The following is a 25,185-nucleotide window of genomic DNA, read 5'->3' as shown; positions in this document are numbered from 1 at the left end:
GTACTCCTGGCATCTTATTAATACTGCTCTGTTGTAAAATTCCTCAGGCAACAGGCGAAATAATGACTTAAAACTGCAACAAGATAATTACCTTACAATGCAGACATTTTTTAGTATAGAGTTAGCTCTGGATTTGAAAATACAGTTTTTTAGGACCTTATCCTTCATATAAAGGGGTGTGAAACACTTACAATTACCTTAATTTATTTCCATGACATTTTGGTTTAGATCCAATCAATTCCTAGTACATTAAGGAAAATCTTGTCATTATTCAATAACGGGATTTAGCTATTCAAAGCAATTTTCGTAACCTTTAATTTTGAAAAGGTAAGTCTTCAAATCTTGGCAAAATTAACTTCATGCCGTGGTGAAACACTGTGATCTATACAATATCTTTATTGCATCTGGTGTGCCAAGGTGCTTTGATGAATGAAAGAAACTAGCAAATTCAGCATTTCCCTTCAACTTCCAGCTGAAAACCCAGCGCACACACGCAGAAGAGCAACAGTCCTCGCTGATGTGAGGCCATGGAGGAAGGTTCTTCTGACGCACTTCTAAAGCAGATGGCTTGAAATACAACTAAATCTTAAGTGGGCACTCTTTGAAGTTAATTGGTTTGATTTACCTTCCTCCACTTTCAAATGGAAGTAAACAAAGCTTCCTTCTGCTCGGTGTTAATCCACACTGACGTCAGAGTGCAAGATCATGGATTTTCCCAAGCATGCCCCTGTAGGTAACATTTGATGTGGAAATAGCACAACAGATTAATTCAACAAATTAATTCCCTTTATACGCGGAGCAGGTGAAGCTCCTGCAATGGGAGATCATCTTCATATCACATCTCATCCTTGTCAGTCCTGCAAGGCCAATACGTGCCAGAGGGGACACCCTGCCCTATCTGCACATCAATACGGTTTCTCGCTTGCCCAGTTATTGATGATTACAAAAGGGGACAGCAGCAGCTCAGGCCCATTAACGTGGGAACACACAAGCCCATGGAAATATTTTACTGAAAACCTGCTTTCTGGTGTCCGGCTACACAAAGCAAAACAACTTGACCTAATGAGGAAGCTGGGAGAAATTTTTCCGTGAATTTCTTGTGAATTCCCAATTCTAAAGTTGCAGCATCCTGGCCACGTAAGGTGCTCATGCTTGTCATTTCCCCACTGAGCCCCAAAATGAATGCGACTTACCCAGACACGGACAGAGGTCACGTTCCTGTTTTCAGAAAAACATCACCTTTCTTTTTTTTTCCTCCCTGTAAGCAAAGCAAGACTACTACCAGCATCCAGTCAGGACGGTCTTTCACAGATGAAAAACATTAATCAAACCGGCACCTAAGGAAACCCATACAGGTATTTCTTCTTGGACACTGAAACGTGGGAGATGGCAACCCAGCAAGCGGGAACACAGAAACAAAAATCAATTGCCTCCCAAAAGTGTTTTCTGCCCTCTTTGCAAAGACCCGCAAACTTGGAAATTAAAGGCTAATCAAGGAAAAAAACCCTCTCCCCTAAAACTGGTTTTGATAACAATTGCCGAGAGAACTAAGCATTGTATTTGGAGAGCATGACTATAGGAGGTTCCCATAATAAGTCTGAAAATGTTGATGTTTACCTCCAGTTCTGCCTTTGGTTTCCTGACTCGTTTTGTTTTTAGCAGGTACTATTAGCAATTTTGAGAATAAACGTAACTGTTCCCCAACGATCAAAATAATTTTCTATCTACCTCCATAAAGTGAGTATAAAAAAAAAAAGTGAAAATGCTGTCTTTAAGCAAGAAGATTGCAGCTTTCCCCTTTTGCCTCTTGACACACTCCTCCACCCCGAAAAGGAGATGTCGGGTGCCCAACAGCCATTACAGAGCACACCCAGCCAGGACTTACAGAGGTTTAATCTCTCACACACACCAGAGGTTGTTCCTAATGTAAATTACGGTTTATGCAAAAGCTAGCAAACACCGCACTTTCAGGCAAAAAAGTAGTACTGCCTGAAACCTTTGGCTAAGATCAGACACGTTAAAAAAGCGACGGCATAAGGATACACTAAAAAAACCAGTTTGCAATTTGTCCTAACTTCCTTCCTGCAAAAATAGCCTTCGGAATTGAAGTTCAACATATTCAAGGTCATGGGGACAGCAATGAAATGCTAACACGCGTATGTATGTCTTGCATCCAAACTGGTAGCATCTTATGCGGCACTACATTCTGTTCCTTGGTAACTTTAAACATGGACTTGAAAACCAAAACTGCTCCACTGGGTTTTTTTTCCCTTCCTATTTAGCAAACGCAGTTGTTACCTGTGCAGAACCTCACTTTGGCAGTATGTACTGCAAAAGGAGGCAGCTACAGCAGCTATAAGAATGGTGAGCAGTTGCAGAAGGCATCTCTTTAAAGAACAACAAAAAAAAAAAAGCTGTCACTGAACTGGCCCTTCCAAGTGAATATAACCGAGAACTGGGCAGATGAAGTGCATGTGGAAAGTTCTGTCCGGGATGGGTAGGTAGTTACGTGAATTCTCCAAGAGGAGATGTATGCAAACCAACATTTTCCACTCGGGCAGAAAGAGGAGTTGGGCCTTTTTGGTCATCTTTACCCAACCAGGCATGCTTTTTTACGCCCAGTGAAGAAGTCCCCTTGCATTCCATTGCTCTGAAAACTTGAACATCAAAGTGGTCCTCTTAGACACTCAAAAAGGGAAAAATGTGGGCAACAACTCTCCTGGGTTTTAGTATCACCTCTTCAATTCACCATTAAAAAAGAAGCCAAACCAAAACACAAACCCCTGTCTTTTTCTTGTTGTTAGGCAAGTAAGCTGTACAAAGGATTTTCAGTGCAATCCATTTGATCTAGAGAAGAGCTGACTGGCGAAGGCTGAGGTGCATGAACTGCAGATACCAGACAGACAGACAGACAGCACAGGCAGATTGTTGAGCGCGCGCGCGCAGTCTCTCTCCCATGCACAGGTTCCACCACCCCCTGCTTGGTAGATTTACAGCTGATTAACTACATCTTAACGATCCGTGCTCCCTGTAGTTTGTGACAGCTTCTTTAAGCTTCTGCAATGTATGGATCAACGAACCAGCACGCGTAGCACGGCGCAGGCCTCTCCGCAAGCATCGTCACGGCGTGCCATGGCGTTACCGAGAGGACCTGAAGCACACCAGCGCTTCCTCTAACCGCGGGCCAAGTGCCACTTACCAGAACCGCGTAACGTAACCCGGCCAACAGCTCAGTTTAGCAGAAACTGATGGTATTTCTGCAATGGAGCCATCGGTGACAGATACCTCCTGTGCAGCTTCCAGGTCACACTCGCTTAAGCAATGATAAATGAGCACGAAATACCATGAGCACAAAATAAGATCATAAATACTCAATTCTTTGTTAAAAAAACCCCAAACCAAACAAAAAACGACCTCAGACAGCTGTAGCATCTTGCAGTTTCCACGATTTCATGGATGTTCTCACTCTTGTCAAAGATGTACCACAAAACAGTAAGGAGACTTTTGCCAATTTTAAAAAAAGGAAAAAAAAAGCCAGTCACCCATCCGAACGCTGCATCACCCTACACTGGCTAATACACAAATAGATGGGTGAACCTCACAGAGTTCACAACAGCTTTTGGTATCCCGAGGTCCAACATCCTGAGGACGGCCGTCTGTCCCAGAGGGCTGCTCAGGCCGAGAGGCTGCAGACCTCTTGGAACATCAACATCAGAAGTTGTAAAATGCAGTGGCCTGGGGCTCCTCTGCCCGAGTACCGGCACACAGGTGGGAAGCAAATGGTTTGCAATGGAGAAAAAAAATATGGGGAAAATCCACGGGGAAGCCGCCCTTGACAATCGTGCTTTATCCTTAAGGAGTGACCTCCTCAGGCTGGGGGTGCCGGTAGGAGTTGCTGAGCGTATTCCCGAGGGCGTTTGCTGATCACCAGTAGGTCAGCGGCAGCCTGGGACAGTAACATCGTCCTCACTGCCCCTGCTGTGCTACGGACTGAATCCTTCAGCATCGACACGGCAAACTCTAATGAGCTCGGCTACATCTAAACCCTTGGAGCAATCAGAAACTGTATTTTATCCTCATTTTCAATAATAGTAATAATATTATTATTTAAAAGTTCCTTACTGGCTTAAACCAAGATTTTTGAAAAACTGTTCTAAATCTTTTCATCTAGGAGGACGTCAGTCCCACTTTTATGAACCATGCAAACATTTACGCGACATGTTCATTATCTTTTTAGGGTTTTATTCAGTTCTATTTCCTTCATGAAGTTCAAAGAATAATCAACACTTCCTCGCTTACCAAAAGCGGATTGGGAATGAACAAGGAAATGCCTCCGTATGGCCGTACAGACGGGCGAAGTCTCAGGCTCACACCCTTCCGATTTACAGTGGTTCCTTGTACATCGCTTCGCAGAGAGGAGCAACCGCGACAATACTGGACAGCAAGATTAAATTACTTAGCTGTATTTTACGTATCGAAATACTTGAATCATTACATTTACTGCTAGAACTACATTATTGTGCCGTGTACATTCAAATGCGCTGGAATTTCTCTGGCCTGGAAAGCACATGACGAGACCAAGCACACGATACTGCTTCAGTCAGGATTTTTTAATCGTATTCCTACAAAATCATGTAAACATCAGCATACAGGTCCAGAAAAATCAATATAATATAATGGTGCATAAACTGTAAGTTTAGAAGAATGTCAGGAACACTTCAACAGTTTATAAATTAATATATACAGTAATGGGTACTCATCATTAGGTAAGAAAACCTCAAAACTGAGGAGTTTAGGTGCAAGAGCTGTAAAACAACAGGAGTGCTCCGACACCAAGCTTGACTATGAGGCAACATTGCAATCTACATGACTGCCTGTTGTTGTTCCATATTAAGCATTCAATTTAGCTGCTAAAAAGTATAAAACAAAAGTTTTGGTAGGAAGTTTATTTTTATTTGAAATCATATAGCAAACATACCTAAAGTAATTAAAAACAACCCCCAAACCGGAATACTCCGTAAACAGGTTTCTAGAAGGGCGAAACTGAAGCTTGCCAGGCTGCACAGAGACCGTCGGCATCTCCGTTCCGCGCTACTTCCAGCAGAGCGCCAAAAGGCGCCTCCAGCTAAGGAAAGCATTCCGGGTGGTTTATAGATGGGGAGTGGTGGGTGGAGGGACAAAGAAAGAAAGAGGCAGAGCACGTGTTGGGCTGATGCAAAATTCCCGCTTCCACGTGCAGCATTGCGGGCAGCTTAGCTCTTCATTGAATTAGAAAGTCATGGGAATGTAACACCGTGGTTAATTTGTTAATTCTGGGCTATTTTGCTAAAAAACCTCAACCAACCAACCCAAAACAACCAAGAAAAATATAATCTTCAGCCTGTCTGCGATCAAGTCATACTCAAAGTGTTCTCACGACGCTGCCCTTTAGGAGATCAGGGACACGCAGCAGAACACAGGATATATCCCTCTTAATCAGATAACACATTAAACAGAAAATGAGTAAGTGGTTCCCTTTTCTCCTGACCATACAACCGTATTTCATAAGGGGAAAAAAAAAATATATGGTAAACATATGCTAAAGAGTGATCTCACATAAAAGGCATTCTTCCCCATATTAGAAAATTCTCAGATATCCGTGAAAATACAGGCTGCACAAAATAACTAGGATTATCCTGGGAACACCTGACACCGCAAAAACTCTCTTAACTGGATACCCTATAATATGATCTTCAGAGGATCTGTCCAAAGTTCAGTATATTTTTCCATTTCTAGAATTAAAGTAGAATTTTATGCCATCTTATTTTGGTACATTTTTCATACTGGACAAATCACTTCCCCTCACAATGAAAATTAATATTGCACTAATAAAGGTGTGTTTATTTCCAAGAAAGGGCAGGTCATGACTAGCCACCTAAAGCTTTTTGCTCTATTTTCTTCCAGTTGTTTAGGAACAAATTCTGTTCACCTCTTCTATAGGAAATCCTGAGCAGTAGGGTGAAGAAGGTTTGGCAGATAGCACCAATTTTCCATCACTTGTCTTAATTAACAGGGTACATTTATCATTGGCATTGCATCTAGAAGCGCTATCATGGTTGCACCTGAATGCCCAAGTAAGAGCTTATTATATAAACCACTGTTATTCCTATTGCCAGAATCCGAGCCAACACTGAAGACACCAGGAGCAAGAGAAAAAGATCGCTGCTAACTCTGAGGACACAAGTTGCAAACACAAAGAAGGGCCTGAAATCCTAGCCCAAATATTTTCGTCGTAATGTATGGGGGCAGAAAAAACTACAGCTGGTGGGAAGAACAGGGCGAATCCCTTACACTGCTGTGCCTGCTGCCTTCCAAGCAACATGCTTCCGAGCTGCCCGCTTCGCATTAATGCAGAGGTGCGGCGCTGAAGGTGTTTGTAAACACCCCAAACTCTTTGCTATTGCTTCCACCAGAGCAGCTCAAGCAGCGAGTGCCTTTTCGTAAGCCAGACTGCCAACAGCTTCCAGCATTTAATTACCACGCCGTGTTTCAGGCTTGGAGAGGTTTTATCTGACATTAGCTGAAAGGATTTGTCGATACTAGAGCCTTCGCTCACTACATTTCCTGCTGCGGGTTTTACTTGTAGTGCTCAACTGGTAATAGCACCACGACGGACCAGAAAAATCTAGCACAGAAGAGGCGAAACTTAGCAATTTGGGCTTAAACTTAAACTGGGTTTGACCTAACAAACGTTTCACTGGAGTGACCCTGTACATAGACCTGGAAAAGTTTTATCACAGATGTATCTGCAGTTTTGCATAAACTATTAATGTACTACAGCAACACTAATTTGGTATTCACAGAGATAGTAATAGCACAGTTTTTACACATCTTTTGCCCTCTCTCCATTGTTATCGTTCCCATGCCTAAAAAGACGCAGGCGCAAACTCCTAACAAGACCTCCTGTTCTTATCTGTAGCCTGCAGACTTTCCTCCCACTGGTAACGTTAGTGATTTCCATTTCCTCACTCATGTCATCCCATGGGGATCTTATACTCACGTGTATGCACACTGCGATAAAGGAGAACTGATATGACAATATAAACACAACTAGCAGACCTTAATTCAAATGGCATCGCCAGCAACAGCGACCCTTGAGAAACTTCAGATATACTAACGCGTCCAAGACCTTGTTCAACGTTGTAACAGATAGCACCAGAAAAATGGTATTGAAGAGTTTCGTGTGAAAATGTTTCCCCCTGCTTTTAACTTTGGTCACGTTTCTCATTTTCCCACCCTCCCATACTTCGCTTTTTTCTCTACTTCTTCATGCTAACTTTTCTGCAGATTCACTGAAGACAATGCAGTCGTGAAATGCATTATAGCTCCTCCAGAATCTTCCATTTTTTAACCATTTATTAAGAAAATAGATTAAATCCAGGACATTTTAAGTTAAATGAATGAAAAAAATTGCTAATAACGAAGGTTCCGTGGCAGTCTTAAGGAGGTAATTGGATTATGGCCAATTTTCAGTAAGAACGATCATTATAACGCTCTCTCTGCCTGCACTCCAGCACTAAGCTTACATGAGCAATCCAGATCAGATTTCTGAAAAATAAAGGCAAAGGTATAGAGAGAAATCTTCTGAAGTCTTCCAGCAGTTTTTCTGACTGAAATACAAATGTGTACTAAAATATCCTGCTTAACAAGGTATACTGCAAACCAGATTTACCAAAGAAATCGTTTCTGTACAGACATGAACAAGGTTTTCCTGTATGAAACCATGAAACAAAAAAATCTCATCTCTCAAGGGTGGGGTTTTTTTTTTGTTTGGGTGTTATACATAACTACCAATGCAGTCAATACATATTAAGTTAAGCCAATTCATACATTATACCCAGCAATTAATTCACACAATATACCAGTGGGAGGAGATGAACAATATTCTGATCAAATAGATTTATTTCAATCCTCAAAGCACAACCCTTTTTCTTCTTCATCATCATCAGTAGAATCTGCATAGGACTCAATGGTGTTGTATATGAAAGAGTACAGCTTGACATCTGGTCCTGAAGTAGAACAGCTTCTGCATTCTTCATTGTAATATCTCAGTAACAGCCTATAAATGTCCCCTTAAAAATAAAAAGAAATAATTAAAAACCACATCAGATCATGCCATATGAAGAATATATGACTGCAAATGAAGACTAGAAGCGCACACTCACACTGAGACAGCAGCTAGGAACATCTCTTTAAATGAGCAGTGAAAGAGGGGGTAGACAACTGTGTAAGGGGAACGTGACTGTTGCAAAGTTTGTTCAGAACATAGGGTGGGCTCCCTCAACTTTCCGCTGAGCTTTCCGCACGAGCTAGTTGAACATTAGGCTGGCACACGTATTACTTACAAACATATTGCCAATCACCTAGCTTTGTGCTTCTGTCCCAGAAATTAAACGCGTGTAACGAATACAGTGGGGCAATGGATACACTGCTTTTCTTGTAGTGCTACTGGATCTGACCACATCTCGCAGGATCAAGCCAGAACCACTGTAAGACAAATCTCCATCAAGAATGCGTAAGCAGATTTTCCCTTTCTAAAGCACTTTGAGTTATATTAAAAATTTCTGCAAATCTTCTGTCTACCACGTGTACCTCTATTTTCCAAATTCTGGACTGTAACTCCCAAGTGAATCAGAAAAGGATTCAAGAAGTCTCCTTACAGATTAACACTGTGCAGTTGACCCTGAATCAGAAGAGTTCCCCACTCTGGAAATAGGTACAAGTAAACAGAGACCTATTTTCTTGTGTTTGGGACTTGACAATAATTCTTATCAGACAACTTCCACTTACAGAGACAGTGATGTCTCTCTGCTGCATGAAAAAGATTCCCTTATGCTCACCAATAGTTTGGCCCTTCTCACAGAGAAAAGTGTGCATGCTGTAAATATCCCGCATCAGCTCCGCATCTCCAAAGGTAAAATAAACAACATCACGTCCAGCCTCAGCAGCTGCCAATATCTGTATTAAGGCTGAAACAACAGAAGATTACACACATGAATACAGGGTAAAACAATTCGCTGAAGGGAAAAACACAGCCTAAGTTTACAGCAAATAATCACACCACCCATCTCCAGGTGAACGCTGCAAGGCAATTTGAACAATGGAGAGATAGGATTATTTCCACTTTTAAAACAAAGTGAAGAATACTGGGCACTGCAGCTCAGAGCACTGAGGATTCTGCTGGAGTCACTAGCAACAACCACCCTTACTTTCCTAGATAAACATTGTGCTTAAAAATCAAAGGGTTGGTTTTCTTTTCGGGGTCTGTGTCTGCCCCCAAGGAGCATACAGCCATTAATTATCCAATAAACGTGAGTGACAGCGTAAGAAGACAGAGCACCACCTTACATCCTGGTTTAAGCTGCTTGCATCGAGTCACCAGCAGTGGGGTAAAACACATCCATTAGCACATCACCATTTCCATTCTCTGCCACCCTTCAGAAGGGATGGAGCCAACCCTTCCACTAGGTAAGCCACACAAGGCAGGAGCTGACCCACCTTTTAGCTCCCCAGAGGAGACCTATGGTTCTGCAGCCTCTTACCGTGCAATTTAAGGTGTCTATCTTACCTATAATAAAGTATGCAGCATAGAATATGATGGCTCATTCTGACCTATAAAGAGTGAGTGGCAATGCCAGGAATGCAATTCAGGTTATTTAACTTCCAGCTTATTTAACTTCCAGCTTTATGTCAACCTTGCTGGACCAAGCCGCATCCCCAGTTCTGTTAATGGCTAACATTACAAAATAGACAGACTTTGTTCTTCTATACAGAAAAGAACAAAGAATGCCTCCTATCTTGGAAACAGATTTTTGAAGATTCATCTTGAGAAATCATCTGGGATATTGATCCCAGCTGAGCCAAGCTAATGACCCACTGCAATTGGAGAAAGTCCCTCTGGTCCAGCTGCATTTTCTCCTTTCTCACCCACCTCCTGACTTTTCTGCAGCTCTCAGGTGCTCCTCAGAGTCTCCCTGAGCCAATTCCATTCACCACCCTGGCAGAAAAGTTATGTAACAAAAGAACAAAAGCTAATTGTGTTCTGCTAGGTTAGCAACCGAGCTGGCTGAGTGAAGGGTTTGCTAACAGCCGCAGCTGATCCAAGGGAGGGTACCAGACCACACAGCCAAGAACAGGGAGGGGACAAGAAAAACCAGGACCCTTTTAGGTAGCACCAAATTATTCCAAGAGCGCAGCTTTTTTACCAACTGGTGCTGCGAGGCTGGAGCGTCACCGATGCATGCAATCAATCACACGTTCATTTCAGGTAATGTGACAACAGTCCAAATAATGGACCCCAGCAACTATTTAATCTCTTACGGCTTGTCTGATTTCAGAGCCCATGGGTGCAGCTCTGATATTAATTCTTTCCTTTTCTACCCAGTTAGTAGAGTTAATTAAAATGTGATTAATATTGTCTTTGTAAAGATTAATTTTAAATAAAATAGAGTACATGCTGCATTACCACCTGCTAGCGGAAACTAAACAGAAAGCTGTTCATAGCTCAGCTCAAGATCTTTCACATTTTTAAACAGAGACCTAATAAAATACTGCATTCTTTAATCAAAAACCCTCTTGTAAACCTGTAGCTAAAATTATAAATTACATGATTCACATGTGAAATTAATCTCAATCTGGGAATGATATTTTAATTAAACTACTGAACCAGCTGTGGATTTGGTAAAGCTTTTAAAAGGTCTAATTAACTAGCTTGCATAGGGGAACAGAACCTAATGAATCTTATTATTCATTCCAAATAAGCAATGCGGTTTCACTTTACAGAAGATATTAAACATTTTCTACTGTTTATTTTGAATTGCTATAAATCTTATGAAACGAGGGTCAAAATTTCTGTCAAGGATCAGGCTTCACAATCTTCGGGGCATTAATGATACACACCACCACCTGAAATTTCTATGCTACTGATACAGAAAGGAGCACCAGAAGAAGAGCAATAGAGCCTGTGGTACAGAGGACTGGAGGGATTTGGGCTCTCTTGCACCCAGCTGATGTGTTCCCATTTAACTCTTCCCAGACCTGCAGGAATGGCTGTGCTGACATGCCACCTTCTACCAGTGCACAAGGGCAGTGGAAGCATGATACAAATCCCTCTGGGGACCCAACTATCCTTGCAGGCCCTAGGCGCTCAGTCCCATTTATCCAGAGGAAAGGATGTTCTCACCAGGGACTCCCCGCTGCGGCAGCGCAGCCAAAGCCCAGAGTGGCACCAGAGACACAGCAGGGGCAAGCAGAGCGGAGCTCCGCTACTGCAGGCGCAGCAACACTGTGCTGGTCAAACACCCAGCACTCCTCCTGCTGTTGCCTACCACCTAAGTTCAGAACTGCAGTACTATCACGGTAGCGCCTCAACATCGCATGTGTTTACATGAGGCAAGATGCATGATTTTCTCTCCTTCCACCAATCCTACAAGGGTCTTTTATAAAGCTGATGGCAGTCTTCCTATTGAGCTTTATTTTCTCAGGTAAATAAGAACGCCAATTCATCTAGAGAGTACTTTCTCACAACTGATAGAAGTTAAAGTTATGTATTTATGAGAGGCCTCATCAGATCATCTCAGCTATTTTCAATAAAACAACACTTTTATAATCTTTAGACAGTTGCATGGAGTCCCTGCAGCTGGTAATGTTAAATTATCCTCTGGTTTGAAAAGCAAGACAAGATCTTCAACTTCTCCCAATGAAAGAAACATACTTTTTTTCCATATTTAAAGTCTATCTTAATTTCATACAAAAATTTTGTAGAAGTATCCCTGACTTCACTGGAATCTGTCTTGTTTACGTACCAGGTCTTTAATTTATAAAGCCAGATTTTTTTTTTTTTTTACTCCCTTAAGAATACTTTAGGTTTTGCATCATCTGTGACCTTGAGTGAAACCATATTTCATACACAGTCATGTTCCCTTAATTCATGACTAAAAAAAATAATGAAAAAATATAATGCATTGTGGCTCTTATCCAGTTATATCCAATTACACCAAATACTTGGGTAGTTCCAAGGTCTCTGTTACAGATCCAGATACTACTTCTGAAAGAACAAGGCTGTATAATTAAGAATGTTAAATGAAAAAGCAAGATTTTAACCTTTGAAAATTATTTTATCATTGCAATACACTGTCAAGCCTGTATAGTCAACAAAAGCTCTTTATTTGGGTTCAGTGAAACCGTGATACTGATAGTAGCGGCATTTTTAAAAACATGTTCTGAAATGAAGAATGGATGACTCCCCAAGAAGTCTAAAAGTTTATTCTCCAGTGTAAGAAATTTGCTTATAACGAAGTGAAACCATGGAGAGAATTTGCAGTGCAGAACAACCCTATACAGTGTTTTAGAACAAAAGGGAGAAACACCGTTAGCACTTACGACTGTGCAGGGAGTATCTGTGAACTAGAAAAGACTTCATTTGGTTACCACACATCAAATGCAACTCTATTCTGACAAAACCACACATGACAAACTACTGGACTCTTTTCATAGCTCGTGGTTTACAAAAAAAAGAATGAAGCCATCTTGTTTCTAGTCAGCATGAGCTCAGAGAATAGGTCACATATTAAACTACTAGCTCCATATCCCATAGCACACCACTGTCATTTAATTCTCTTTATTAAGTATTGATTTTTGAGAGTCAGCTAAAGAAATTAATTAAGAGTAGCTTAAGTGCAAGTTAAACCAATGTCTGTCTTTCTAAGGTCTGCCAAAAGAACAGAAGACTTGAGAGTACACACATAGGTTTAGATGGATTTTTCGTAACAGCAGCAGTGCTGTAACTTGCCATTAAGTGTTAATTCTCACAGATTTCAGAAAAAAAAATAAGGTTGATCCAAAACCAGATGAAAAGTTACATAAATGAAAGCTCAAACTAAAATACTAAGTTAAAATAAAACTGAGAGAATGTTCAAGTTTTTACATGTTCTCGTTCTGGCCGGAGTTCATATGCAAGTTACGAAGCACCACACCTCATGGCTCATTTCTTTGTCTACATCAAAGACTTTTCTTACAGGCTACCTCACCAAATAGACTCAGCTCTGGTGGTCTTTCTCAGTATGCTTCAGTTTTCAGCTTTGACCGATGGGAAGAGGAAGTAAAGCATTGTAGTGAGCAATCCCTATTGTAAAAGTCACGTCCAGTGTCCAACAAATATTGGCTTAGATCAGATGAGCCATATTTTTATTAGAAACCCATACCTTGAAAAAAACATACATGGGATATTACAGTTCAGATCCAAGAGGAGGCCTTATGCAAATCAAAGCATTTATTAAACCTTCCTAACATAATCATAATCAAGGATGATCAGATCCTGCAGTAAACACTACTTCTGGTATTGATGACCTGCCCTTGGCAGCCCATTTTATCTACTGGCAATCAAAAAACAACTGTCAGGAAATCAATGAGCATTGAGAAAAAAAAAAAAAAAAAAAAAAAAAGATGCTCAGTGAATAAAACACATTAAGAAAAAACCCCTAATGAATCTGGTAGCCTGATGATTGTTTGTCTTAATGTAACTACCTAAAGCTGTTCAGAAAAGCAAATGTTAAATACTTTCCAAATGTTTGAAAACAAAAATGTAAATTTCTACTTAGAACTATATGAATCAGGATACCCATTTAAATGTCAGGATCCATCAGTTCTTGACGTGATGAGGAAGAGTCTTAAATGAATGTAGGCATGTAGTATCTGCCGCATTATAAATACTCTAATTCAAAATAAAAGAACATGAGAAAGTGAGTGATATAGCAGGTGAGTCAGGAAAGAAAGCAGCATGTCTGAGTGACTGGAAACCCCTCTGGCATACAGCAACATATTAAGGAGCAAAACTAAACGTTAAGCATTGCCAGCAAGTTTGTAAAGCCTTGCAAATTACCAGCTATTTTAAACAGCTTTGCAGAGATATAAATTTTAGGCACAATCTAAAAAGACTGCTCCAGAAAGGTCAACTGATTTGTATGGCTGAGAACTGCAGTGAACGTGTTCTTTTGTCAACTAATATTGAGCGTCTGTACTTCTGAAGGTTTCAGTCCTACATGTCCTTGTAAATTCAGCATTCCACCATCACGTACTTACCTCGAACTTTAAACTGAAAACAGCATAAAAAAGCAGCGTGCATTTTTATTGTTTTAGGCCACGTTACTCCTGGCCTGAAGATCAAAGCTAAAGAACCAGTTCTATGGACAGTTTAACTACTATTCCAATTCTTGGCTAAAATGTATTAATTCAAACAAAACCAAAAAATGTACCTGAACAACAACAAAACAACAAAGGTGGCCAACAATCAAAATCATGTTATTTGATTCATTTGGAAATTAATGAATTGCTGTAATTTACCTTTTAATCGGGAGTCCCCTCCAAAGGCACCGCATCCCCAGTTTCCTGTGGCTATTGCAGAGAGATGTTGAGGTGGAACACTGGGTCGAGAAAAGCCACAGTAGGCCTGCAGGCAGACAAGAGTCAGAAGATGAAATCAACAGGCAATCTGGTGTGGTGTTTTCAAACAGTAAGATGCTAACAGTAATCAGTATTGTCTTCTAGCAATACCAGGTTCAAACTACCTCAATACACCTCTAGTCTTCCTTTAAATTTAAGGTCAATGACTAAAGAATTTAAGGCAAGAATAATTTTGCCTCATTTAGATCCAAGTTAATTATATACAAGTGCTGACTCCTAGGGCTTTCATCACAGCACTAGGAAACTTTTCAGGATAGCCAGAGCAGAGAATAACTTTAACAAGAGATTGTATCATGTTTGTTGCTTTGCAGCCCATTTAGCATACATGACAGCTGAACTGCTGTGTCCAGTATTACTGAAATCCCTCAAAACTGAAAATAAAATACAAAATGGCATCTTAGCGTAAAGGTCTAATGCAATAAATGAGAGTAGGAGTGATATACACCAAGAAATCTTGAGTAAAAGCAGGTGCTTCCATGTACAGAAAGGAAATCTCTTTGGGAAGTTTTTCAACAGTACAAAAATGTATTGAATTGGTACAACTGTCTGGTACAGATTGAAGTACCCATGGTTTCGCTCCAATCTGATCTAAGCTGCAAATTCAGACTCCCGTTTGTTGTAATTTAGCAGGGTACCACGATACAGCATTTGCATAAGGAGCACTTAGACATCATCAGGTGCATGCAAGCTACTTGAGCTCTCAAGTCAGAGCTATTAGAGTGCTTCATGTCCAAAGCAGGTTTGTACAAAACTAGCAGGCCAAGCTAGCTAGTACTCTTGGCTGTGTGGAAAATAACTTCAAATTCCATCCTCCCAGTGAGGGAAATGGATTGGTGTTGCAACAGCATGCCATTTTCTTTTCAGCTTTTACTTAATGGGCATGTATTTCTCAACTTGCCAGGACACAGAGAACGAAAACCATCTCAGATGCAATAAGGAAGTCAGCAAATATGTGGAAGGACTTCAGCAGCCATGAAGAAAAATATCTAAGTAAGTGCTCCCTTATGATTTTTCATAGCAAAAAAAGGATAAAGGAAAAACTAATTACTTTTTTAAAAAAAGAGACAGTGCACCAGTATTTTAAATAGGTTTCACCTAGGAATCCAGGGACATGAAAGCTTTCTGCGCAATTTTAAAGCGGTTGCTTCCATATGGCAAGCAGAAGAGCTGTTCCTTTTTAACTACATAAATGAATCTGCTTTTAAGTTGTACACAACTTCAAATATACGCTATCTCCTACTATTTAGACATTGGGTGATGTTTACAATTGGTTTGCTTCCATATAAAACTGTTACATACAGTTCTCATAGTTAACACTGAAGCATAATTGTCCTGCATACCATAATTCTTAGGGAAGCATTTCTTGCCAAAGATGAAGCTGTAGCTTTTCTTAATCAGTGACTATCAAAATAGGCTTAATGACATTTATAATTGGGCTTGCAATGCCACTCATAAGTCAGTTGTTCCTTAGGATTTGGAAAGTGGAACTTGCAACTGGAAAAATTATTGCTAGTGAGTCTTTATTAGGCAATAATCTCAAGGGGCAGGTAAGGATGAAGTAGTGACATCTCTTACACATATACTTGCAAATCTTAATGCTAAAATCAGAGATGATTTTTTTTTTTTCCCCTTAGTCTGAACAGCTGACTTTAGACAATATTAATCTTGTTTTCTGAGTATGGGTTAAACCAGAAACAAGGGTCAGCCTCAGATAGCTACCTATTGAGAAAACTGAGAGTGAACATCTAGTTCTTTAAGACAAATCATATAGGCTTCTAAGAAAGTACAAGTTGTGAGAAGAATCACTTCAAATTGTTTCAATCATTTCCTAATGTCTAACAAAATAACAGACAAACAAAACCACCTCTGGAAACATGTGGATGCTGAGCTGTGCCTACTAATACATAATACACGTGTATTTCAGAGCCTGTGTGCATACACTGTGCTTACTGAGTCCTGATTTATTAAATCATAATAGAGTTGCAGCTTATTCTATCAACTTGTTTTCACCCACAGAGAAATCTTAAGGTTAATATTAATTTTAAATCAGACTGAAAAAACTGACCACAGTACATTAAAAAATATTTATTAAAATATTATAGAACCTCCAATAAATCTAATGAAATTTTTACTGTAGTAAACAGAGAATTAATTCAGACTTAAAATTTTCTTTAAATACCAATCAGTCCTCATCAAACAATGTCAGCCAAACCGACACACTATATAAAAGTTGCATGGATCCACCACAATTTATTTTAAAAATCCAAACCCAATCAATACTATTGAAAATTGTAGGCAGATCATAAATTCACTAGAGCAGGTAATTTGAATTTTGTACTAAGGTATCACTGAAGTTTACAAAAATTTATTTACTGTCTTTTTCAGGGCTAATTTCATTACCAACCATGAAGAAACAAGCTGATGAATGTTACTTTAGTCAAGATGCTAAGGTTTTACGACTAAATTAGATTAGTCCTTCAGCACTGCACATCATTTCTGGGAGGGAAAAAAAAAATACTAGCTTTCAAGTATACTTCCTTTCCCTTTCCAGCTGAGAATTAGGAACACACTGCCTTATCTTAGAATGTATTTAAAATGCATCCTATAGTACTCTATAGCCTCCTATACTATAGAAAGCAGAAGCCTTTAACAATGGTAGCATTGCGTCCTCCTATCTAACGCCTTAGCTAAAGCAGAGGCCCGCTGCATCTATAAACATAAAAGCACACTAAGCAGACTTGATATCATTAGCAAGTTTTGAACCCAAATACAAGCACACTAACATAGTATAACTGTATAAGCAGTCCTGTCCTCAACTGCTCAGTAGAAATAGCATTGCAATTGCTGTAACAGGCCACAGACCTTTCACTGCCTATGCCTTCTACTAGCCATGCAAGGCCCTCAGTCTGGCCCATTAGCCTTATTAACTTAGGAGAATTTGCTATGGGAACTGGAGATTGATACCAGGCACCTCTTGTTGGGAGATAAAATTTATGCATGGGATAATAGCAAAGGCCTTAAAACACTGACATAGGTTGAAAGCTAAGGCCTCAGAACTATACACAGCTCACTGATGGCACTTACTAACTGTTGAAAAAGTACAACCTCAAGAGCTGGGAAAAGACTGCTTTAGCTTCAAGAAAAGAAGCAGCAGCACAGCAAGAAGAAAAACAAATAACATGAAAATCTGAGCCATGCAACATGATAAAGCACCTGACATAGCTTGGGAAAGTAACCCCACGTTCCCAAACATTACGCAGCACACAGTCCAGGGCAGAGACCAGGGCTGGGAACCATCTAGAAACTCAAATATTTTATTTAAGGACAAGATTCCCAAATTAGGGAGGGCAAGGGAGAGAAAAAAAGACACCCACCGCAATTCCAGCTTCCCTTGTCAAAGAGCTCTTCAGCCTGGCAACCCTGATGACTAAGACTACCAAGGACCATTGGAGCCAATTATGCAGTTTAGTATACACACAGATAACGCAGGGGTAAGGTCAAGGACTGACTGCTTTGAATATATAGTGATAAAAGTTCATAACATGTAAGAATTATTAGTAGGAAGTGTGCTGGCTTTGAATATCAATCTAAAAGTTTTGTTTAAAGGATTAAAACTGGCCTGATTTATCAGTCTTCTGAATCCCCCCCATCACTGCAAGCTCTGACTGCTGTGTATATACACATTCAGTTGCAAAAGCCCTTACAGCTATTATGCAAATAAAGATAGGAGATATATGAACAGATGGACCTGATCTCAAGACAATACCAATATATGAAAAGATAAAACTCTCAGGTAATATGTCACTATTTCAAGAGCAAACAAAAAAGATGGAAGAAAAGCAAGTTGCACCATATTTATGAACTGTCACTGTGTTAAAACATAAGGTACCCCCTTCTCGACCTTGATTGGAGGGCTGAGTAGGATCCAGCAGAGCCAAACAGGCAAAGAGAACTTAAAATCATAATTTAGGAGCAGGACAGGGAAGAGTTAACAAAATGTATATCCAAACCTCATTTATTATTTTGAAAGTTAAATAAAATACACCTTTGAATAGCATATCAAAGGACAAGAGTCATTCCACTTGACAAGCTTCTGCTTAACATCAGACAGCAAAACCCTGAAAAGTAGACCTTTTACAAGAGACACTACTAAGCAAGAAGTTCCTTAGCTGAAGATAAGAACACAAAAATATTTGAAAAGGTACCATAAACATTAGTGAAACAGCCTGAAACTGCAGGCTGTTTTAAGAAGTTACTGGCCTTGTTGAGCTCTCTCCTAATTTTCTCCGGACCAAACTGATCAAGGAAACGTCTGAAGTGAAACGCATCTATAGCAACGATTTCCGTGTAGCGTCGCTGCCATTCATCCCTAAAATTGGAGGGAGGAGAAAAGTAGATGGCATTAGTTGTTTAATATTGGCCATGTAATTATGATCCAAAATGAGCAATTGCCTGCAGAGCTTCTCTGTTAGAAGCAGCTAGAAATGTGAGCTCGTAACAGACAACAGAGCGCTTTTTTTTTTTTGTGGGTCAGGAATGACAACAGCATCAGAAATGAGACAGATCTCCCTATAAATTTAGAAATACTCTGGCTAGACTTTGGGCACAAACACAAAACAAATCTAATTACACAGCACTATTTATTAAGAAAGAACACCGCAAGGTCAAAGAAAAGCACTTTGGCGCTCTGTCTTCCTCCAACATTTAAATGAGAGTACATTGTGTATGTTTCTATACCAAATTATTAATTTTGTGTATACACTACAATAACATTGTTGGAGAAATAAATTCAAGAGCTCAGACCTTTCTACTCAGATTCATATTATTAAATCTTATTTTGCCACACAGCAGCTGCACTGTGGCACCTGAGGTATCATTGTCAAACTTCTTGTGACATTGCAATCCACAGTTCAGTCAGTACCCTAACAAAAATGTTGGATTAAATACATATAACTGTAAAAGATGTTGGTTTAAGAACTGACATATTGGCAGGTACCATTTATTAGCATTAATATCTCAATATGAGAGAACTTTCTTAGCTTGTTGGGTATACTGAAGAGAGCAGGATCAGTCAAATTCTCTATTAAGGCAAATGCTAGGAAATAAAGTACCAAGTTTGCAAATTTATGACATTTATTTATTCCTTCATTTGAAAAATTTACGTGGAACTTTACCTTGGGGTCTGATCTTCATGGCTTCTTGCCCACCGGTAAGTTTCTGCATAGCCTGTATACTCACTGTACTGCTCAGTACCTGAAACAAATTATTTTCTGTATTACATACAAAATACGCACGTGTTTTTTTCACTTGTCAAATCTTTCATAGGAATCACTGCTTCTCCAAATGAACATGGAGCTCTCAGAAGCAATGGAAAATAGAGATTCATATCTGCACCAAGAATACAAGATCTTCTGGTAACCATCAGAATCTTCTTTTCCACTGATGATGTGTGGCACCCAGCACAAAACAAGTGCAGATCTATTTATGATGTCCAGTACATAACAAGATGATAGCTTTCAATTTTGCCACTCTCAAGTTCAATAGCTTCTCAATAAACTGCCTGTCATCTTTCAAGTTTTACTGGCTAATATCTGGTTAACAAAGACTGCAAGCCTTCACACCACCAGCATTTTGCTTTTATTTTTTCTGGTTACTACCTGTAAACATGACGATAAAGTAGTCGTTCCACTACTGAAAACAGGGCAACCCTACTGCATCACAATTTAGCAGATGTCTGGGCCGACAGTTTAGGGAATATAAAAAGAAAAATACAAAGAGATTAAAAGCATATGTGGTGAGCTGTATGTTTATACATTTTATTTCTTTAAGAAGTCTTATTTCTCTAACAAAATTAAAATACATAAAGCCAAAGAAAACCCCAATGGTCAGAAACAAAGCAGATTTCCAACACGTCAGTGTGACCCAGCTTGTTGCTCTACAGTCTCTTGAGGGCAACCTTACGTAAGGACAGGTAGGACTGTAAAGCTTCCTAATCTCATTGCCCAATAAATCACCGCTTTCCCTTGTTACTGTTCCGTTTTACATTTGCTCAGCGCGATTCCTGCCCTATGGTTCCTGACACAAATTCTCAGATATCACAGCAATTAATGGCACTGAATGGACCAAAAGGCCACCGCTCTCAGCTGCGGTGGTCAGTACCAAGAAGCTACTTCTGTAAAAGCTCAAGGACCCACAAACCATGGACTGGAGCATACTTGGCTGCTCTGTGAGAAGTCCAGCAAGGTATCTTGGCAAGCATGAAGGGTTATAAGAAAGTAGCTCATTAAGACCTCCAGTAATTTTAGCTATTATGCTCTACTGTGCGAACTCCTTTTCAAAACTTTACCTCAAGGCCAAGAAGGAGAGCATTTTAACTGAGAGTAAGGATCACCACCTTTCTAAAAGGCTGCCTTTCACCTCATTCCACTGAACTTCAGGACCTCACTTCAAAATCTGAGGATGCACAAATGCTTCAAAGAAATGCTCCTAAAGTAATGCCACAGCAAGATCACAACTTTCACCTCTTGTGAGCTCACAACAGCCAAGTCTTGAAAGTAGGCGACTGAAAAGAATACCTTGTTTGGAAAACAGCTTGTACAGGTACAGTTTGGCACAAATTATAAACAGGAAGAGTAAGAAGAGAACTGTTAAGCAACCCCTTAATTACAGTGACACCAGCTATGCCTATAACAGAAAAATAGGTTTTAGAAAGACCTATAAGCTGACAGCACAAACCATGCGATTACTAAGACAAGAGTAATGCCTAACTATTGCACAGATCGGCGACACTCTGAGAATACAAACGTTTAAATTTCATTTCAAAGTTTTTCAATCTCTAAATGAAAAAAAAAAAAAAAGTTGAACAATCAGAAACATAAAACTATTCAATTTTAACCTCATCTGACAAGGGAATTTGAATGCTTGCTTTCAGTAGTCTTATGCAGATGAAACATGAGCTGTTAAAAAACTGTCTAAAATTATGCATATACTTCAAGACATTTTCCCCATTTACCCAAATTTAATTTAACTGAAAAGACTTATCAGCGCTTCTTTAACTCATCTGCCCTATTATCCACTCATTTATTTGGATTTGTCTAGGTGATGAACTGTACTGAGAGCACACAAATTCCACCCAAGGCTATTTTGAACAGTTGCTGTGCAAAATGAGTGGGACAGTAAGATCCCTCACCAAGAATTCGCTTCCTGTTACAAAATCAAAGTCCTCAAAATTGTGATGGCAGAGTATGTCTGTATATTCACACACACCCATGCCCTCGTACAAAGGACAACCGTGAACGGCTTAAGTATTCAGAAGTCAGCCTTCTAATCGAAGTGTAGGCTGTCAACCTTCAGTAAAGCTTTTCCTGATGCAGGTAAAATTTAGATTTACTGATATGCTTGGGAAAACTGTCTGAGCACATAATAAGAAAGGACAGACAAGGGAAATATGTGACTTTTCTGACAGCTCTCTTTAGGGGACAACATAGCAAAACTTCCAACTCTGAAAAGGAAGCATTTCCTTTGGTGTCTAGCATGTGGAAAGAAAAGACTGGGTTATCAAGATACTGTAACAGGATACATCAAATGACAATCAGAGTATTAAGCTGACTTTTTCAAGGTTCGTTTTTTTCCTTAATTTTTATGGGAGCACAGTGTCTGATGACGAAAGCACCAGGAAACAAATGAACAAGCAAATGCATATAAAAAAAAAAAAAAAATCAATAACAGAGAAACTCGAAGAAATAACACGAACTCTAAACTCATGTCCCAGAAACCCAAAGTTAATGAAAATCAATGAGTTTTCATAAGTGAAGCTCTGGAAATGTGTCAGACCAAAATGGTTATTCAACTGGCAGCACTTTTGCCTGTGAACAACTGGGATACAAACTGCTGTTGCTGGGAGAACAGAAGCAGCACAGGATAAATTGGATATGCTAATGTTTCTGGTGAATCTTTTTTCTTCCCATAAAAAAAATAATAAAGGGGTGAAATGCCAAGCCGCAAATAACAGCGTAATAGCACAGTTCCATCAGAACACTAAAAACAAGCTACAAAATAAACTAAAAAAGCCTAAAGTCAAAAGAAAACGTATACAAGTATCATTCAAAAATACATTCTTTGTGAAACTTGTAATAGTTACAGCATCAGACAAACAGTGAAATTGCCAAGAGTTAGTGCTTAATGGGACCTCATCCATCTAGAAGAGTTGCAATTATTACTAAATATACATATACCTTTCTCAGACTCCATAGTCTAGCTTTTCATTTGCATATGATCTGTATGGCATTATAAAGTTCCCAGGGATTGGGGGGAAAAAAAAAACGCCACCATACTGTCCCTCTAGTATTTCGTATGAGCTGAAATTAGACTTCTGAAAAGGCAGTGCCACTAGCACTGAATAAAAAGGAGTACATGTGAAAAGCGCAAGGGTATAGTTTTGTAGTCACCGATATAAACGCACATTTACTGCCACAAGCGAGCGGAAGATCCTTCTCTCCCTTTCAGCCAGATCTTCTGATCCTTACCTTGTGCCACCATTAGTCTTCTGGCTCTCCAGACAGTGGCATGATCAGCCTGCTAAATCCAGCCGAAAAACAATTTTTCCCTCTGAGTAAATTTTCAGCTGAACCCATTATCTGATCTCATTTACTGCACGGGTAATGTGCTTAGAAGACTCTGAAAATGCATTGCTAAAATGTGGCCAGGACTGGCCATTGTTCAGTCTGTAAATTTAAAGGAAACATGGAACACAGCTTCATCTGCTCTTAATGCTGCCTGAGTATACGTGAACTCAAAGAGGGGACCAAAAAAAAAAAAAAAAAAAAAAAACAAAGAAAAAACCCTGAATGAAAACCACTGACACCTATTCACAGCTCTACCAGAAATGCAACTGTGGGAATCTTTGGCATTGCTGCTGACATTTCTGTAGGTAGACGTCTCTGTTGAAGAACTTTACTGTTTGTGTGACCAGTTCCATATTCATTATGGCAGTGATCTTACCCAGACACTGTGCAATCACAACAAATTTAATTTCCCTCCAATTTCTCAGACTCTTCTGCAAATTTAAGCTACACAGTTATACCCATTAGGCCGCTGAGTCAAGATGCATCGCAAAGAATGTAATTTATCAAGCGGATTGTGACACGCAGTGGAGACTTGGCTAAGAACCAAGGTGGAAGAGCTCCAGGGATGAAATGAAAATGATGGAATGGCCGTTTCCATTACAGAAGAACACCATATCACAAATACTAATTGCAAAACGCTGTAAAGTACAATGGCTCAAGAAAACTAAAATATTGCCGCAGGGAAAAAACATCCTCACCTTTATTGTTCATGCCAAATCAACCCCTTTTTGCAGGGGAATGGAAGGTCTTTGAAAACATTCACTTAGTGTTTTCCCCCAGTCAGTTATTACACAGACTGATAGCTGCGCTCTCTTTTTATCCACCCCAAAGAGCCTCACCCAGAGGACAGTACTTCAATATGTTAATCGTATTATAGTATCATATCCAAAATACACAACAGAAATCAGTGATGGCTGAGAATTTTCTGACTCATTTTTTTAAAAAGCCAATTTATCAAAAAGTTTTTACAGAAAAGGCATTAGTTTTGGCAGGGTGGAAAAAATCCCAACAGTCTTAAAAAGATTACCATGTATAAGACTGAAAACAAAAGATGCTCTGCCCAGTACAATCAATAAATCAGGACAGACTAAGATTTGCAAGATCTAAGCTCAAATTTCTACTGTGCATGCAAATGCTTTGGAATGATTTTTCCAAGAAATGTGTTCTAATACCTGTACAAATTCCTAACTGTTGAGACAGCTCAGGTAACCAAACCCAACATTTTTACCAGTGCAAACTAAAAAAATATAAAATATACTTCATCTATTACAAAGTTTGTCCAGATGATCTCTCCGATCAAATATTTTAAATTTATAGCTGTTCTTTAGAGTAAATAATATTATAGCATCATTTTATTTCTCAGTCATGAAAAATGCTCACTATGTTCCTGCGTATAGAACTGAGACACACACAGCATGACCTGCGCCTCTCCAGTTCTTAATAGTGACATTTGGTGTTTTGATGCTAACTATTTTAATCCAATGGATAATAAAACATTTCAAGTTCTATGACAGATGTGGAAACAAAAGGAAAAACACTTTCAACAAAGCACTGGACACAGTGCATCTCCTCAACAACATAGCCCCTCAACAACATACTGGAGAAGCCTTTAGTTTCTGATGTTGTAATTACAAACCCATAACTAACTTACCAGTAACACAAACACATTTGTAGCTCACAAGATCAAGATCCTTTAGAGACATTTCCTGACTTTCTACCCTTTTTAATGGATGCTGATTTTCCCCTCTTCCATTTCCTCCCCTTTCTGGTAACCAGAAGGCAGTTCCTCAGAGTTTTCAATCCCACTGCTCACATCAAATGTTACAAATTCCAGACAGGAACAAAAACCACCCGTTTTAACATAACAGAAGCATTATGGCTGAGACCATAGGCCTAAAGACACTGAGTCTTCAAATATGTTTATATAGGATAAAAAAAGGTTTGTCTGCTTGTTGTCACCTTTTTTGTTTTTGTTTCCTTCACAAAACGCCTATTGGAACAGCAGCTCTATGGTCTTAAGAGGTGGGGTGAAGAAGGAAGCTCTTTGTCAACTGCGTATTGT

At 39.6% G+C, this 25,185-nt stretch overlaps 1 protein-coding gene across 1 annotated transcript in view; it reads right to left on the bottom strand.

Moving 5' to 3' along the window:
• Positions 1 to 4,599: 4,599 nt before the first annotated feature.
• Positions 4,600 to 25,185, bottom strand: part of PARG (poly(ADP-ribose) glycohydrolase) — a 70,122-nt gene continuing 49,536 nt past the window's right edge. The window contains exons 14-18 of the mRNA XM_035890651.1: positions 19,674 to 19,752; positions 18,760 to 18,868; positions 14,380 to 14,485; positions 8,880 to 9,008; positions 4,600 to 8,111 (exon numbers count right to left, since the gene is read on the bottom strand). Coding sequence (XP_035746544.1) covers positions 7,945 to 8,111; positions 8,880 to 9,008; positions 14,380 to 14,485; positions 18,760 to 18,868; positions 19,674 to 19,752 — 590 coding nt within the window. The 3' untranslated portion in view covers positions 4,600 to 7,944. The remainder of the gene's footprint in view (positions 8,112 to 8,879; positions 9,009 to 14,379; positions 14,486 to 18,759; positions 18,869 to 19,673; positions 19,753 to 25,185) is intronic.

Source organism: Egretta garzetta, unplaced genomic scaffold, assembly GCF_000687185.1.
Source record: "Egretta garzetta isolate BGI_Z169 unplaced genomic scaffold, ASM68718v1 scaffold280, whole genome shotgun sequence".
Lineage (NCBI taxonomy): Eukaryota > Metazoa > Chordata > Aves > Pelecaniformes > Ardeidae > Egretta > Egretta garzetta.
Note: the sequence above shows the minus strand (reverse complement) of the source record. Positions and strands in the feature narration are given on the sequence as shown.